The sequence below is a fragment of the Rhinolophus hipposideros genome, assembly GCF_964194185.1.
Source record: "Rhinolophus hipposideros genome assembly, chromosome: 5".
Classification (NCBI taxonomy): Eukaryota; Metazoa; Chordata; class Mammalia; order Chiroptera; family Rhinolophidae; genus Rhinolophus; species Rhinolophus hipposideros.
The window spans coordinates 92,095,317-92,110,204 of record NC_138051.1 but is presented as its reverse complement, the minus strand read 5'-3'; the positions used below and the strand labels follow the sequence as shown (position 1 = coordinate 92,110,204).

General features: G+C 43.8%; 1 protein-coding gene across 3 annotated transcripts in view; it reads left to right on the top strand.

Annotated features, from left to right (window-relative positions):
• Positions 1-7,049: 7,049 nt before the first annotated feature.
• The window catches only part of FBLN5 (fibulin 5), a 72,764-nt gene continuing 64,925 nt past the window's right edge, over positions 7,050-14,888 (top strand). The window contains exons 1-4 of one of the 3 annotated variants that reach the window (XM_081050520.1): positions 7,050-7,129; positions 7,663-7,900; positions 11,969-12,023; positions 13,347-13,398. In XM_081050520.1, coding sequence (XP_080906646.1) covers positions 7,884-7,900; positions 11,969-12,023; positions 13,347-13,398 — 124 coding nt within the window. In that variant the 5' untranslated portion in view covers positions 7,050-7,129; positions 7,663-7,883. Of the gene's footprint in view, positions 7,130-7,662; positions 7,901-7,922; positions 8,406-11,968; positions 12,024-13,346; positions 13,399-14,888 lie in introns of those variants that run through there. The other 2 variants (XM_081050521.1, XM_081050519.1) reach the window with 2 other exon arrangements.

Genomic DNA, 14,888 nt, shown 5'->3' with positions numbered 1-14,888 from the left:
CCAGTATTACAAGAAATGTTAAAGGGACTCATTTAAGAAGAAGAAGGAAAAAAGTTATATGAATAAGAAAATATCGCAAAGAAAAAATTCTCATTGACAAAGGCAAACGTAATAAATGTGGATCAGCCAACACTAAAGCTAGTATAAAAGTTAAAAGGCAAAAGTACAGTAGGAAGATCAGATGTAATTGTAATAGTAAATTAAGGAATACACACAAAAGAACTGAAAAATAATGACAAAAACAAAAATGTGGAGGGGGGTGAGTAAAAATGGTAGTGATTTTAGAATGTGTACGAACGTAAGTGACCAGCAACTTAAAGAAGACTGCTGTAAGCACAGCTTGGTATACATGAAGTACATGGTAACCACATACCCAAATCTACAAGAGATATACTAGAAATAAAGAGGAAGCCAAACACAGCACTACAGAAAGTCATGAACATACAAGAGAAGAGAACAAGAGAACAAGAAAGGAACAGAGAACTACAAAAACAATCAGAAAACAAAACGGCAATAACTACATACCTAACAATAATTACTTAAAATGTAAATGGATTAAATGCTTCAATCAAAAGACGATTGGTTGAAGAAGATGTAGTACATATATACAATGGAATATTACTCGGTCATAAAAAAGGATGAAATCTTACCAATGCAACATGGATAAACCTAGGGGCAATTATGCTAAGTAAAATAAGTCAGAGAAGACAAATACCATATAATTTCATTTATATGTGGAATCTAAAAAACAAAACAGAAACAAACTCATAGATACAGAGAATATTTTGATAGTTGCCAGATGGGAGGGGGTTTGGAGTGCTAGTTGAAAACGGGGTTAAGATGTACAAATTAGCAGTTACAAAATAGTCATGGGGATGTAATGTACAGTTTAGGAAATATCGTCAAGAATATTGTAACAACCCTATGTGGTATCAGGTTTGTGCAAGATTTATGGAGGGATCACTTTGTAAGCAATACAAGTATCTGACCACTATGCTGTACACCTGAAACCAATATAATATTGAATGTCAATTGTAATTGGGAAAAAAACAAAACAGAGACATCAGCAGCCATACTCTCCCATGGGGAAGACGGCTTCCTCAGTTTAAATCCAAGTTTTAAAACATCAGAAAAATATATCAGAATCAATAGTTATTACACATAACCTAAATTGTCTAGATTTCAGCCCCAAAACTATGTGTAATCCCAAAAAGAAAGTGTGACCCATACTCAGGAAAAAAGCAGTCAACATTAACTATGGACCTAAATGTTGGATTTAGCCCACAAGCACTTCAAAGCAGTAATCACAAATACAAAAGTTAAAATATGTTCAAAAGATACAGAATCAATGCTTGCATACTCATTACTCAGCTTTATGAAATGTAAATATTATGCCGTATTTTCTTAAAAATTTTAAAAACTTCATTCAAGAAAATTTTGAAACAGACACAAAAGCAGACAGAGTGACAATGAATCCGTGTACCCATCGTCCACTTCAACGATTAACAAGTCAGGATTATCAACTCTGCTTTCATCCTGTACCACCACCTACTTCCTTTTATTTTGCAAGCATTTTCACATTGCATGTCTTAAAACTGTAACAAGGAGTCAATCTTATACTTTTTGTAGGACAATAGAGGTGATCAAATAATGTATGCCTCTCCTGTTCTTGAACTCTCCAGGAATGTTAAGGTTTGGTATCCCATCTGGATAGGTAGGGAAGCTTACACAGTCTCTCCTACAGTTGGTGTTAAACGTCCTTTCTTTGATGCAATATGATGACGTGCTATATTACGGTTGTATGTATTTTTTATTTTGATTTGGCAGAATTGAAAGTTGGCGGTATAATATTGTTCCCTCTAATTTTTGAGAGGGTTGATTTTACTGGTCTGGTAAATTCAAGAATCTCAGAGCCACTGATCTTATGTGGATTGCAAATAGGAAATGAGGTAATTTGAACATCATCCTTTTATAAAGATATTACATGTATTAACTTTGCCCCAAACCTCAATACATATGAAGTGTCAGAAAACTAACAGACAAAAATGAAACGGAAATGACAAACAGAAGAGTGCCATTAGCTATTTTCTCGAGTGCAGCTCGGGGATTCCATGGCAAAGAGTGTGCTTGCCTAAAGACTTTTTGATAGTAGAGATCTCATGTTTTATACATGATTATATGTTAAAATCACAGCCAGTTAAAACAATCCGCACAAAAAGCCCAGGGGTTTTCACCATTCGCCGAGTTTCCTGAGAATTCCAAGTATGTGTAGAAAATCCTGACATTCTCGAACAAGTTGGTTACATTCGAGTACAGTTAGAGACCGCATGTGATAGGGGAAGAAATCCTGGAACAGGAGTTCAGAAACCTGGATTCCAATTCCTGTTCTGCCTCAAATTATATGATCTTGGCTAAGTCAGTCTCTCTGGGCCTTAGTTTTCACATTTGTAAAACTAGGGGGGTTACAGTAAATGTAATGTCTAAGGTTTAAGACTTCACAATCTCCTCCTCCAGGCAATGTCCTTTTTTAACATTCCCAAGACTGGCAGGGGCACCTAGGCCTAGACACCCTTACTTGTACTCTTGACCCATTAGTGACTCATGGTAAAAATAAAAGAGAGAAAGTTTCCTAACCTTTATTGAGGGCCTACTGTGCGCTGGCACCTGCTAGGTGCTTTCTGAACACTATCGCCCTTACAACACCGTGGTATTCTTTTTGCCCCATTATAGCTGAAAACCTGAAGCTCTGCAAGGTTAAAAAGTTGCTTAGGGTGCTGTATTTGTCAGGGTTCTCCAGAGAAATAGAACCAATATTTTTAAAGGCCATTATATGTTTAACATAAGCAAGACACAGAAAGCAGAAACCATGAAAGATGGGATTAAGACATCGAAGTATATAGAAATGTAAACTGTATGCATTTCCAAAAATGCCATTAGATTACAAGGTAAAAGATAAACTGAAAGAAATGTTTACAACATAGTTGACAATGGAAAAAATCACTGTAGAAATAAAAATGGGTAAAGAAAGTCGGGAGATAATTGATGTTCCTTAGGGTTTCCGGCAGAGTTTACTGCTTGTCCTTTGATGTTCGTTTTCTGCTTTCACACTAAGCAAACTCCAGACATTTAGCGAAGTAGGTTAATGACCTCTCAGAACACAGGCTACATCTCCCAGTGTCCCTTGCAGCTAGGTGCGGCTATCAACTTATATCCTGCTTTCTGAAATATAGGTGTCGTGGAAGTGTGTCATTTTGGACCATGTAGAGTAGGTTAACATCCTAGAGATTGCTAGGCAACAAGATAGAAGGAGCTTGACTCTCTGCTAAAAGGGACAGAGATGTCATATCAGCCCTAGACCACCAACCTACAGAATATGATGTCAGAACATGTATCATTTTATCATGAAACATAACCGTTGTGCTATTTCTATTAAAACATATGCACACATCACCACCACCACCACTCAAAACCCCAAACCAAAAATTACCACTGGAGTGGAATCCTTTTGACTTTTTTATTGGTTCACAGGGAATGAATGAATTACACTGACTTGGTGCCTGGTAAATTGGGTGAGGAAATGGATTTGGCGAAATATCTCCTAAGGAGCTAAATATTTGGGTCTGCAGAGAAAGAGAGAAGTTAGGAATGATGAAAGGGATTTATTTGAGAGTCATCTGCACAATGCTGACAGTTTATGGGACCCATGTCCCATAACATCTATAGGTCGAGTGACTATCCCTAGGACAAGAGGGTAGTGAGAAAGAGTAGAGAGGCTGGATCCAATTTGTGGGACTCTGGCTAGGGAGGAGGAGAAAGAAAAGAGGCTGGAGAAAATGCAGTCATAGTGAGAAAACCAGAAAACTTAAAGTCCTGGACACAAGAGGAGAAGATGGATTATCAATGGGCAAGTTCTTCAAAGAGACAAAGGAACGATTAAAGATGGAGGACATGATGTTTGGCCATGAGGACACTAGGAAACTTAGGGAGCATCATTGGGGTGAATGGTGGTGATATGGCCAGATTTCAGAGGATGAAAGTGGGACTAGGTGGTGAGGAGGTGAGTGACACAGGAACATGTATAGGCAGTAAGTCAGAGAAAGCAAATGTTGACCCTGAGAAGGAATATACCTTCCAAGAAGAACTCATTGTGGTTAAATGGGCTCAAGTTCTTCACTAGTCTAGCAGTCCTTGCTGGTGAAGGCCTCTCATGAACTCTGCATTTCAGAGGAAAACCACAGACTGAGCTGCCAGCCTCTTACCCTGTGTTCAGCCATCTGATCTCACCCTTATCAAGAAGTTCCTGGCATCTTCTTTCAGCCAATAGGACAGAGACCTGCCCCATCCAGTTGGAACTGCACAGTTAGATCCCCATTTGCATCTTTACTGACCAATCAGAACAACTCTATGACAACCAATTAGGACAGTGCTATTTGGACCAATCAGACTGTGCAAATTTGGATTCTTCATTGCATAAAAATGGACCCATCGGCAACTAAGGCAGGACTTTCTCTATACAAAGCAACCTCCACTTGGTCTCTGCAGAGCCCGTTTTCAGTTTCCACTGAAGGCTGCATCTCCTAGGTTTGCAAACTGTTCCTCCTTTACCACACCCCAGATTGGGGACTCCTCCTGGCATTAGATTTGTGCAGATAACTTTTGTTGACACGGCTCAGTAAACTGGAAAGAATGAGAGCTCCAGAATCGAATGGGCTTGGTTTTGGCTGGAGTTTGGACTGTTATATATGTGGCCCTAATCCCTCTTATTCCACCCCTACAGTTTTAAGATGGAAACATTTTCTGGTCTAAGACGGGGCCCCAGACAGATTTGCTTTCAGGGTCTTCAATTTGCTCATGTAGAAAACAGGCACGTTGATTTTCTCTCCCTCCTTATCCTATTAACCTTAATAGAAAAATGAGGTAATGGAGTAAGTCATTTAAAACTCTCCCTACTCTACCAAATAGCCCTACATAAATAGAATACATCTTTTTTTGCAATTAACCTCATAGTTTGAATGGGTAATACATGCTCATGGTACAACACTCAAATTCTACCAAACGGTGAGCACTGAAGAGCAAATTTTCCTCTCACATCTCTTACCCAGCCACCTACCCAATTTCCTTCCTAGAAGACAAGCAATGCTAACAGTTTCTCGTGTATCCTTCAGATGTTTTCTCTGTACACATACAAGCATAACTTGTGTATACATATTTTTTCTCTTGAATAGTGGCATGCTTCACAGAGAGTTCTACAGCTTACTTTTACACTTCTTAATATATTAGTTTGAGTTAAATGAAATTACCAATAGTCTACCATTTTGACCTACAAAATATATGGGAAATCCTTCAATATCAGCACCTAGGGAGATGTTGCAGTCTTTTTAAAAAAAATAAAGTGTAACATCCAGACTTCATAAATCCTAAGTGTACGCAGCCTATGGAACCAGCACCCAGATCAATAATTAGAATATTACCAGCACCCAGAAGTCCCCTGGGGCCCCTCCCAGTCACTACGCCATTTTGATTTCTTCGTAAACGGAGTCATCCATGAACTCTTACGTGTCTAACTTTTTTCCGTTGGTTGCACGAGTCCATTTTTAGAAGTCCCTTACGTTATTTAACCCTATTAGTGCCCAACTGATGGACGTTAAGGTTGTTTATAATCTTTTGCTATTATAAGCAATGGGAGTGATGACCAATGTCATAAGTATAATGGACACAAAAAATGTTTTATGATGGGTAATTTCCAACACATACGAAGTAAATAGAATAAATGGACACTGAATTTCGACAACTATCAACATTCTGCCATCTTTGTTGAGTGTATTTTTAGAATACCGTGGGGGCTTAAAAAAAATAATACTTTTCCTCCCATCTTCTACATTCCTCTAGCTGGGCTAATAATCAAATTAACGGAGACAGATTAACAGGAGAAAATCAAATATACGTGCATGGAGAATTCACATAGGCATGAAAATTGCAAAGACAGTGAGGCAACATTGGGTATATATGACATTGTGGACAATGGAGAAAATAGGGGGCGGGGAGGATGGGGCCATAGATTTCAGAAGTGAGAGTGGGCAATTTACAGGTAGGTGAGGAACAGCGAACATACATGGCAGGTAATTTTGCCAGGCAATCGAGAAACAATGGCACACAGGGGAGAGCTAGTAAAGGGCCTGTTAGATGCCCTCTCCCTCACCATACTCAATTAAAATTAGGCTGCTAAGGAGAATATCCTAGGATTTCCCTCCTAGGATAGGAGTAGGTCTTTCCCTCTGAATCTCTTAGGCAGGAGAGAGGGGTGGGGGCAGGTACAGTTTCTTTCTGAGTCTTAATCACCAGCTTAAAAATCAATATCCCAAAAGGCAGCTTCAGGGTGGCAAAACTTTGATCCCCTTCAGCACAATTCCACCTACTTACCACCCATGCAGAGTTGGGAGCCACCCCGGTGTCAAAGATTAGCTGTGTGACCTCAGGGAAGTTACCCAACCTCTCTCAATGGGGATAATAATTCCTACTGCCCATCATTTCCGTGAGGAGAAAGGACTCCATCCGTGCTTGCACAGCGGTAGGTGGGGGTTTGTTGAAGGGCCCAGGGGAAGACGCGGGTGGGGAGGGAGGCGCTTGGGCTCTTGCCAACCCACTTGGTCTTTAATAGAACAGTGTCTTTGGTAAGATTTCATTTGATAAAAAGGGTTCCACTGTTTTTAAAAAAAGGGAGAATAAACAAGTTTGAAACCACTGATATAACAAACGTGAAGAACTCAGCATCGTGCTTTTAGGTGATTGTCGTCATTCCGCTGTTCCTGACTGTCCTGTCGTCTTTTCAAATCACCTTTGCTCTTGTTACAATCACTTTGCAGCCAAGGGACACATGTTTCTCTTTTCATGTAAGAAACTTCATGCCAGCTTCCTTGGGACACGGTGGACACCTAACGTCGTGCGCGTCTAAGGTGTGCAGCGTGTGGATTCGCTCCAGGACACTTTTTAATCAAAGCGAGACCGTGCGGGAGAAGCCCGGGCGGCGGGCGGGGCGGGGCGAGCGGCCCGGGGGGGGTGCGTCGCACAAGCTGAGGTCTCGAGGCGGCGGCCACGTCCCGTCCCCCCCCAGCCCTTCTTCTGGAAAGCCGTGAGTCTCCGGTCGCGTCCCCCAGCCGCTGCCTCACTGCTTCTGGCTTCCCAATGAACCATAAGATGCTTGTCCCTGTCGCGCTGTTGGTCGTGAGTTCCAGTGGTTCTCCCAGCGGCGACTCGCTTTCCTGGGCGTCCCAGTGGCGGGGGTGCCGGTGCCGGGTCCTGTCCCCCGCCTGGGCCACGGCGCCCGGCCGGGGATGCCCTCCCGGGTGGGAAGTAAAGGGTCAACGGGCCCTCCCGCCCCCGCACCCCCCCGCGCCCCGCCCGCCAATCGCCTGCAGCCGAGAAGCCGGGGCCCGAGTGCGGCTGCTCCGCGGCGGGGAAAGGGCTCCCCTCCCAGCGCCGAGCGCTGGGCCCTGGCAGACGCCCCGAGATTGTTGTGCGGAGTCTAGCCAGTGGGCGAGCGCTGTAATCTGAACCAGCTGTGTCCAGACTGAGGCCCCATTTGCATTGTTTAACATACTTAGAAAATGAAGTGTTCATTTTTAACATTCCTCCTCCAATTGGTTTAATGCTGAATTACTGAAGAGGGCTAAGCAAAACCAGGTGCTTTCCGCTGTCGGCTCTCCAGTGGCTCCGAGGACCCAGGCTCTCCCCCTTGTCCTTTCCGCGACTCGCTGTCGCCCCCGGAATAAAATATCAGCGAGCCCCACGGGCCCAGGAGAGGCCGGAGGTCAGGAACTGCTCCGAGGGTCCCGCCCTGCGACCTCTTCTCTCCCCCTCTGCTTCTCCTGCTCAGCATCTCGGACATGCCACGAGTTAAAAGGTAGGTTCTCCCCTCCGGACTCTCCCTCCGGGGTCTGGAAACCTTCCTGAAAACCTGATGGGTGGAAAATGGCTATGGACTGAGTGAGGCGGTGTCAGGATATTGGAAAAGGCATTAGCTAGTGATGCAATGATATTGTTAATTATAAAAAGCTGCGCCTCTGTAATTTCCATCTTGAAGCCTTCTTTTGGGAGTGGGTATTTTATAATACAGAGTCCGCATCCGAGAGAGGTCTGCAAAAACCTCAGAGCTTGTTTCCTCTTTTTGGAAAGGGCAGCAAACTTGTGGGGGTGTTTTTAAAAGAATTTATATATATATATATTTAAATTCGGGAGACCAATTACTGGTTCACTAGCAATTATTTTGCTGCGGCGGCTGTTGGACAAGTGAAAGGGCAAGCTGAACATCCCAGGGCTGGATTTGCCCCATGCGTGGGATTCACCAGGGGCATGCGACCCAGAAGTCTCAAGCTAATGAAAAGTGGGGATTCCAGACGGAAGCACATGTAAGCAAACGTTCTGCTGTTCTTTAAGGAAATTGCAGTTCTAGTCAAGTAATCGTTAAACCTTGGAGAACTTTATCTAGATCACATCTGCAGTCTTTATCCAGCAGACTCTTGAAAATGTAACTGCTTTAGACAGATTGTGTGCGTGTGTGTGTGTGTCTATGTGTGTGTGTCTATGTGTGTGTGTGCCCGTGCACATACGCTGAAAACTAAGCTGTAATGATATCATTCTGGACGGGGGACACACAGCCCTGGGATTCCGTTGGCCTCTCTGGCTTTCCTCACAGTTTAGGGGGATGTATAAAGTGGGTGGACCCACCTGTTTTTGCAAGTTCCAGGGACTAGTTAAGAGCATCAAATGTCCCCCCCACCCCACCCCGTATTCCTAAAGTTAGTTTATTTTTGCAGTTTTCTACAGTTTTTCATGACAAGGTGCAACTGTTTGTGACATTGCGAGAGCAGCATGCTTGTGTATTATTTCGCTTTTTTGGAAAACCCTCTCGATTTAGCCTGGAGCTTACCTGGCCCCCAGGACGCAGGTGTGGCTGTTCCAGGAGGCTGGGTTTGAGGCTGAATCTCTCAGAAGAGACCTGTCCTGGGATTGCTCTCCCGCCAGAGGGAACAGGGGAGTGGGGAGTAGGGGGAGAAACGGGGTTAGCATGCCTTTTCCACTCACTCTTGAAGTCCACTGTATTCTGTCAGCCTGTTCTGTCTCCAACATAAACGAGACAGGGTTTTATAACTAACCGAGAGGAAACTTCATGTGAAGAAACAGGAAAACATTGAAATTCATAATATACAGCCTGGAAAATAAATTTGTTATTGTTCTTTCATTCCTTCCAGATATAAATCTGGCTGTGGCAACTATCAAAAAGCCCTGGGATTTGGCTCTGCGCTTTATAAGGTCAGAGCTGTCTCCAGCATTCAGAACCTGGCTCGCGCAGGCACTTAGATGAAATGAAAACTTGTGGACGCTCAGAGACTTTATTCTTTGGATTGGAGACTAGATGAAGGAATTGGGCTTGCATCTCCTAGCACCACAGCAGGGTTCTGGTCTCTCTGGATGTCCCCTTAATTCTGGGGCCCTCCAAGTACCCAAAGCTGCTGATTGACATGAGTTTTGTGTCATGGATTGAGTGAGTTTTGCAATCTGCTGAATACTCTTTTTATGCAGGGAGAGATTATAAAGTGGAGGTGTATTTAACAGTAACAGGTCACTGAATCCAACCATGTCCCTGTCCACTGCTCTACTGATGAAGTCTTCAAGATCACCTCTTCCAGGAAGCCTTCTCTGGAAGGCTTCGCGTGGCTCTCATTGCTCTCAATGGGTATTTCTATCAGTGCCCTAAGCAAAGTATATAGATGTTATCAATCAAGTGGCTCCCCAGCCAGCTCTCCAGGGCAGCGATTGGGTCATAGTTTCGTAGCTCTTCTGCCTACCGTCCACATCTGCGTTAGTAGTTGGTCAAATAAATCCCTGTTGAACTGAATAATATTAGCACCAAATAAAACTATATTTGCATAGATTTTTGTATTTTTTTACCATCTTTTTTCCCCCCTTCTTTTACTCCCCCCCACCCACTCTGGTTCAAGCCGTTGTTTCTCAGTCTAGTTGTGTAGGACACAGCTCCCTGGCCCATGCTGGTATTATGAGCCTTGCGCTCCCCACCGGCTGACGCAGTTGGTCGCCAGTCCAGCTGCTGGCCACTCACGATAGCACTCAGCAGCCCATGTGCCAACCTCTGGCTGCTCATGACAGCCCAGCTTTGGTTCACAATCTTAGCTGTAGAGGGCGCAGCTCACTGGCCCATGTGGGAATCGAACTGGCCACCTTAGTGTTAGGAGCACAGCGCTCTAACCACCTGAGCCACCGGGCTGGTCCCCACCCCCCCCTTTTTTTTTTTTTTTTTAAATCATCTTAACCATTTTTGAGTGTACAGTTCAGTGGTGTTAAATACATTCACATTGTTGTGCAACCCATCTCTGGAACTCTTTTCATCTTGCAAAACTGAAACTCTATACCCATTAAACAACTCCGCATCTCCTTTCCTGAGTCCCTGGCAACCCCCATTCTGCTTTCTGTCTCTATGATTTTGATTACTGTAGACACCTCATATAAGTGCAGTCATACAGTATTTGTCTTTTTGTAACTGGCTTATTTCACTTAGCATGCTGACTTCAAGGTTCATCCAATTTGTAGCATATGTCAGAATTTCATTCCTTTTTAAGCCTGAATAATATTCCATTGTATGTAGACATCACATCTTGTTTATCCATTCATCCATCTATGGACCCTTGGATCGCTTCCATCTCTTGGCTATTGTGAATAATGCGACTATTAACATGGGTGCACAGATAACTCTTTGAGACCCCGTTTTTAATTCTTTGGGTAGATACCCAGAAGTGGGTTTGCTGGATCATATGGTAATTCTATTTTTAATATTGTAAGGAACTGCCAGTCTGTTTTCCTCCAACGGCTGCACTATTTTACATTCCCACCAACAGTGCACAAGGGTTCTAATTTCTCCACATCCTTATCAACGCTTGTTTTCTGCTTTTTTAAAAACAATTTTTATTTAAAAATATAGCTGACATACAACATATCAGTTTCAGGTGTACACCACAGTTATTTAACATTTCTATACCTAAAGAAGTGATCACTGTGGTAAGCCCAGCGACCATCTGACACCACACTGTGCTATCACAATACTATTGACTATATTCCCTGTGATGTACATTACGTCTCATGACTTGTCTTACACCTAGAAATTTGGACCTCTTATTGCCCATCACCTTTTTGTGTTCTGCTGTTTTGATTCTAACTGTCCTGATGGGTGTGAGGGGGTATCGATTTTGTATTTTTAAAGCATATTGGCAACTATAGTTGTATTGGACAGAAGCTTGTGAGTGACGAAGGGTAGAAATCGCAGGCTCAGAGAGGTTTGGGGGCTTGTGAACGCAGAGCCATCCTGAACCCCAGTTTCTTGATCCCTCCTAGGTTTTCCTGCTGTGCTTCTTCATGGGGCTGCCCAGGTCCCCTCCTCTTCTCCCTCAGGGCCTGCATGGAGCATGCTCTGGGATTAGGTGACATACCTATGACACCTTCCTTCTGTGGAACCCAAGTGTTTCATGGTTGCACTTTCTTTTTATCGTTTTGAGGACCTGATGATTTAGCCACTCTGCATCCATTGCAGAATAAAGATGTTCAAAACTCAGGCCAGTCTCCCTGTGTAAGGAGGAAAGATCAAAGCAACTGGCCAATACATGGCTAATACCACCGCAGTGGGTTTTAGATTTGTTCTTTGAAACAGCAAAACCCTTTATTTAAAAAATGCAATCTAATGTATTATTGCAGCACATGAAACCAGTAGAAGAGACCTGGTTCTGTTTGGGATGGTTGGGGTGTCTGGGGTCCCCATTGGTCTTTCCGGAGGCCTCCCCCAATATAAGCACAAGGTGGCATTGCCATTGTAAGCATACGGGCAGCATGAGATCCATTTTGCCCCCAGACCTGGCTCCTAGAAGTATCTTGGGCATTTACGTCAACTTTTTGCACTCTGCAGGTTACTCACTGTCACCGTTCTGGCTCTCTGTCTTCTAAGTCCTGGGAATGCACAGGTAAGGTTTTTATTTTGTTAATTATCTAGAAGGTGTTGAAAATCAGGGTGTCCAGCCACGCATTTTAGAATCCTTGGATTGTGGGGGTGTGAGAGGCTTTACAGTTTACCTAAATCTAGCTCTTCCTTGTACAGCAATTAAAACTGGGGTTCAGAGACCTTGAGACTTGCCCCAGGTGATGTAGTTCATTCGTGTCAGGGCTGGGATCAGTGTCGTGACTCCTAATCCAAGACTCATAATTGGGTCAAGCTCCCTCCTTTCTGTCCCTCAGGAGGGAGGTCGTGACTTATTGTCAGTGTTAAGTCAAACGTGGTGCTGTAGTGTTTGCGGGCAGTAGTGCCCCTGCAATGCCTGCACTTGGCATTAGTCGGCGAGCCAGGGCTGGAACCCAGCTCTCCTGGTTTCCTGAGCTTTATGGCACAGCCTTCTGGCTCTGTGCTGTTTCTTTTGCCCCAAGGCTCTAAGACAGCTGACCCTACTCCCAGAAATGCAAGCTAAATCTGTCATCTCCACAAACCATCCCACTGCGCAGGGAAGCTGAACTTCTGAAGCAGCAGGGAAGGCCAGGGGTGGAGATCCCACAGTCAGAAACACACCTCTTTGGCTTATTCCTACAAAATGCTGAGCTCCAGGGTCTTCCCGAATGGCCCACTGTCGACCCCCATGACATTTTTCTAAATGCATGGAATTGTAACTCAAGTTGTACGTGAAGCCTACAACCCTTGGGAACTGTTGGAGATCTATATTTCTGAAAGCATCTTTGTGTAGTTGTCTTGCTCAGGTTGAAATGGAGGAATTTCCCCAATTCTGCTTTTCTTAGAAAACTGACTGCATCACTGAGTAGCTTTCATTTGACGTACAGACCTCACATTCAGGTTTTCCTTGGGTACAAAGAACTCATACTGGGCACTGAGCGGGTGAGGTTTAGTAACACCCAAAGTGAATTGACTGCCCTTAAAAGCAGTCATATCCATTCCCAAAAAGGGATGAACACAGGACATGCCTCATCTGGCAGATCCGATGCAATTATTACTGCTTTTCATGACTAGAGCATGAAACTATCTGCTAAAAATGGGGGTTTGGAAGCAATGGTGCAGGAGCTTGAAAAGTAATGGTAAATGTGGAATGGTTGTAAGAAAATATACAGAAAGGAGCGGGGGGAGGATAACAAATAGCCATTATGAAACAGGTGTTGGTATTATGGACGTTTTTTTCCTCTTTAACTCCATTTCCCGAACTTTCGGTGATGCCATTATAATATTTTTATAGTGAAACCAAAATAAGTAAACTGACCTTGCCTTTTTCTTCTCCCCTTTCCCTCAGCAACAATGCACGAATGGTTTTGACCTGGACCGCCAGTCAGGACAGTGTATAGGTGAGAAGCCACTAAAGATCCTTTGCTGCGCGGGGGCATTCGGTGATAGCCCAACTGCAAGGCCAGTTCTTTCTCCGCTCAATATTGTCAGATTTGTATTAGCCTTGCCCATGGGAAAGAACGGAGCCACGGGATGGTTGGACTCAATGACACCCTTTTAGGCAGCATTTCCTTTGTGCCTATCACCTTAATTGGGTTAAGCCCCCTGAGGGGGCAAAGGGAATAAGAATTGATCCCTATCCCCAAGGAGCAATCTGTCTGTTATTAGTTTCCTATGGCTGCCATAATAAATTGCCCCCCACTTAGTGGCTTAAACTAAGTGTTGTTAACTATAGTCACAGTGCTGTACGTCAGATCCCCGGAACTTATTGTCTTATGACTGAAAGTTCGTACCTTCTACAAGCCTCTGCCTATTCCTCCAGCCCCCAGCCCTTGGCAACCACCATTTTACTTACTATTTTTATAAGTGTGGCCTTTTAAGATTCCACATATAAGTGAGATTATACAGTATTTATCTTTCTCTGACTTATCTCACTTAGCATAATGTCTTCAAGAGCCACCCATGTTGTTGCAAATGGCAAAATGTCCTTTCTTGCAGCTGAATAATAGTCCTGTGTGTGTGTGTGTGTGTGTGTGTGTGTGTGACGTCTTCATTATCCGTTCATCCATTGATGGACACACAGGTTGTTTACATACCTTGGCTATTGTGGTGAGGCTGCAATGAGCATGGGAGTACAGGTATCTCTGAGATCCAGTTTTCATCTCCTTTGGATGTATTCCCAGAAGTGGGATTGCTGGATTATATGGTAGTTCTATTTTAAGTTTTTGAGGAGCTTCCATACTGCTTTCTGTAGTGGCTGCACCAATTTACATTTCCACAGCATTCAGTTTCTTGCGGCTGTAGGGCTGAGACCCTGTTTCCTTGCGGGCTGGCAGCTGAGGACCTTTCCCAGTTTCTAGAGGCCTCCCTCATTCCCTGGCTCACGGTCCCCTCGTCTATCTTCAAAGCCCGCTCTGTGAGTTAAGTCCCTCACATGCGTCAAATCTCTTTCCGCTGTCACATCTCTCTGACCAACCCTTCTGCCTCTTCTTCCACTTTTAAGCACTTACGTGATTATGCTCGTCCACCCAGGCGATCCCCCATTTTTAACTCAGCTGATTAGCAACTTTACTTCTATCTGCTCCCTAATTCCCTTTTGCCATGTAAGCCAGTGTAGTCGTAGCTTCCCAGGATTAGCACAGACATTCTGGGAGCTGTTCTCTTAGCATACTATCTTATGGGAGAGGTAGCCCTAGATGGAGGGAACTACAGTACGAATACAGTCATTGGCAAGTTGAGGTGATAGCAGTGGTCCCTGTAAAAGGAGGGGGGAAAGTAATGCCTTATGTCTGGGGTCAATAAAACCTTCTTGGAGGTCACATTTGAATCGAGTAGAATATATACATACATGTATGTATATACAGGTAGCCAATTATATATATGAGATTAC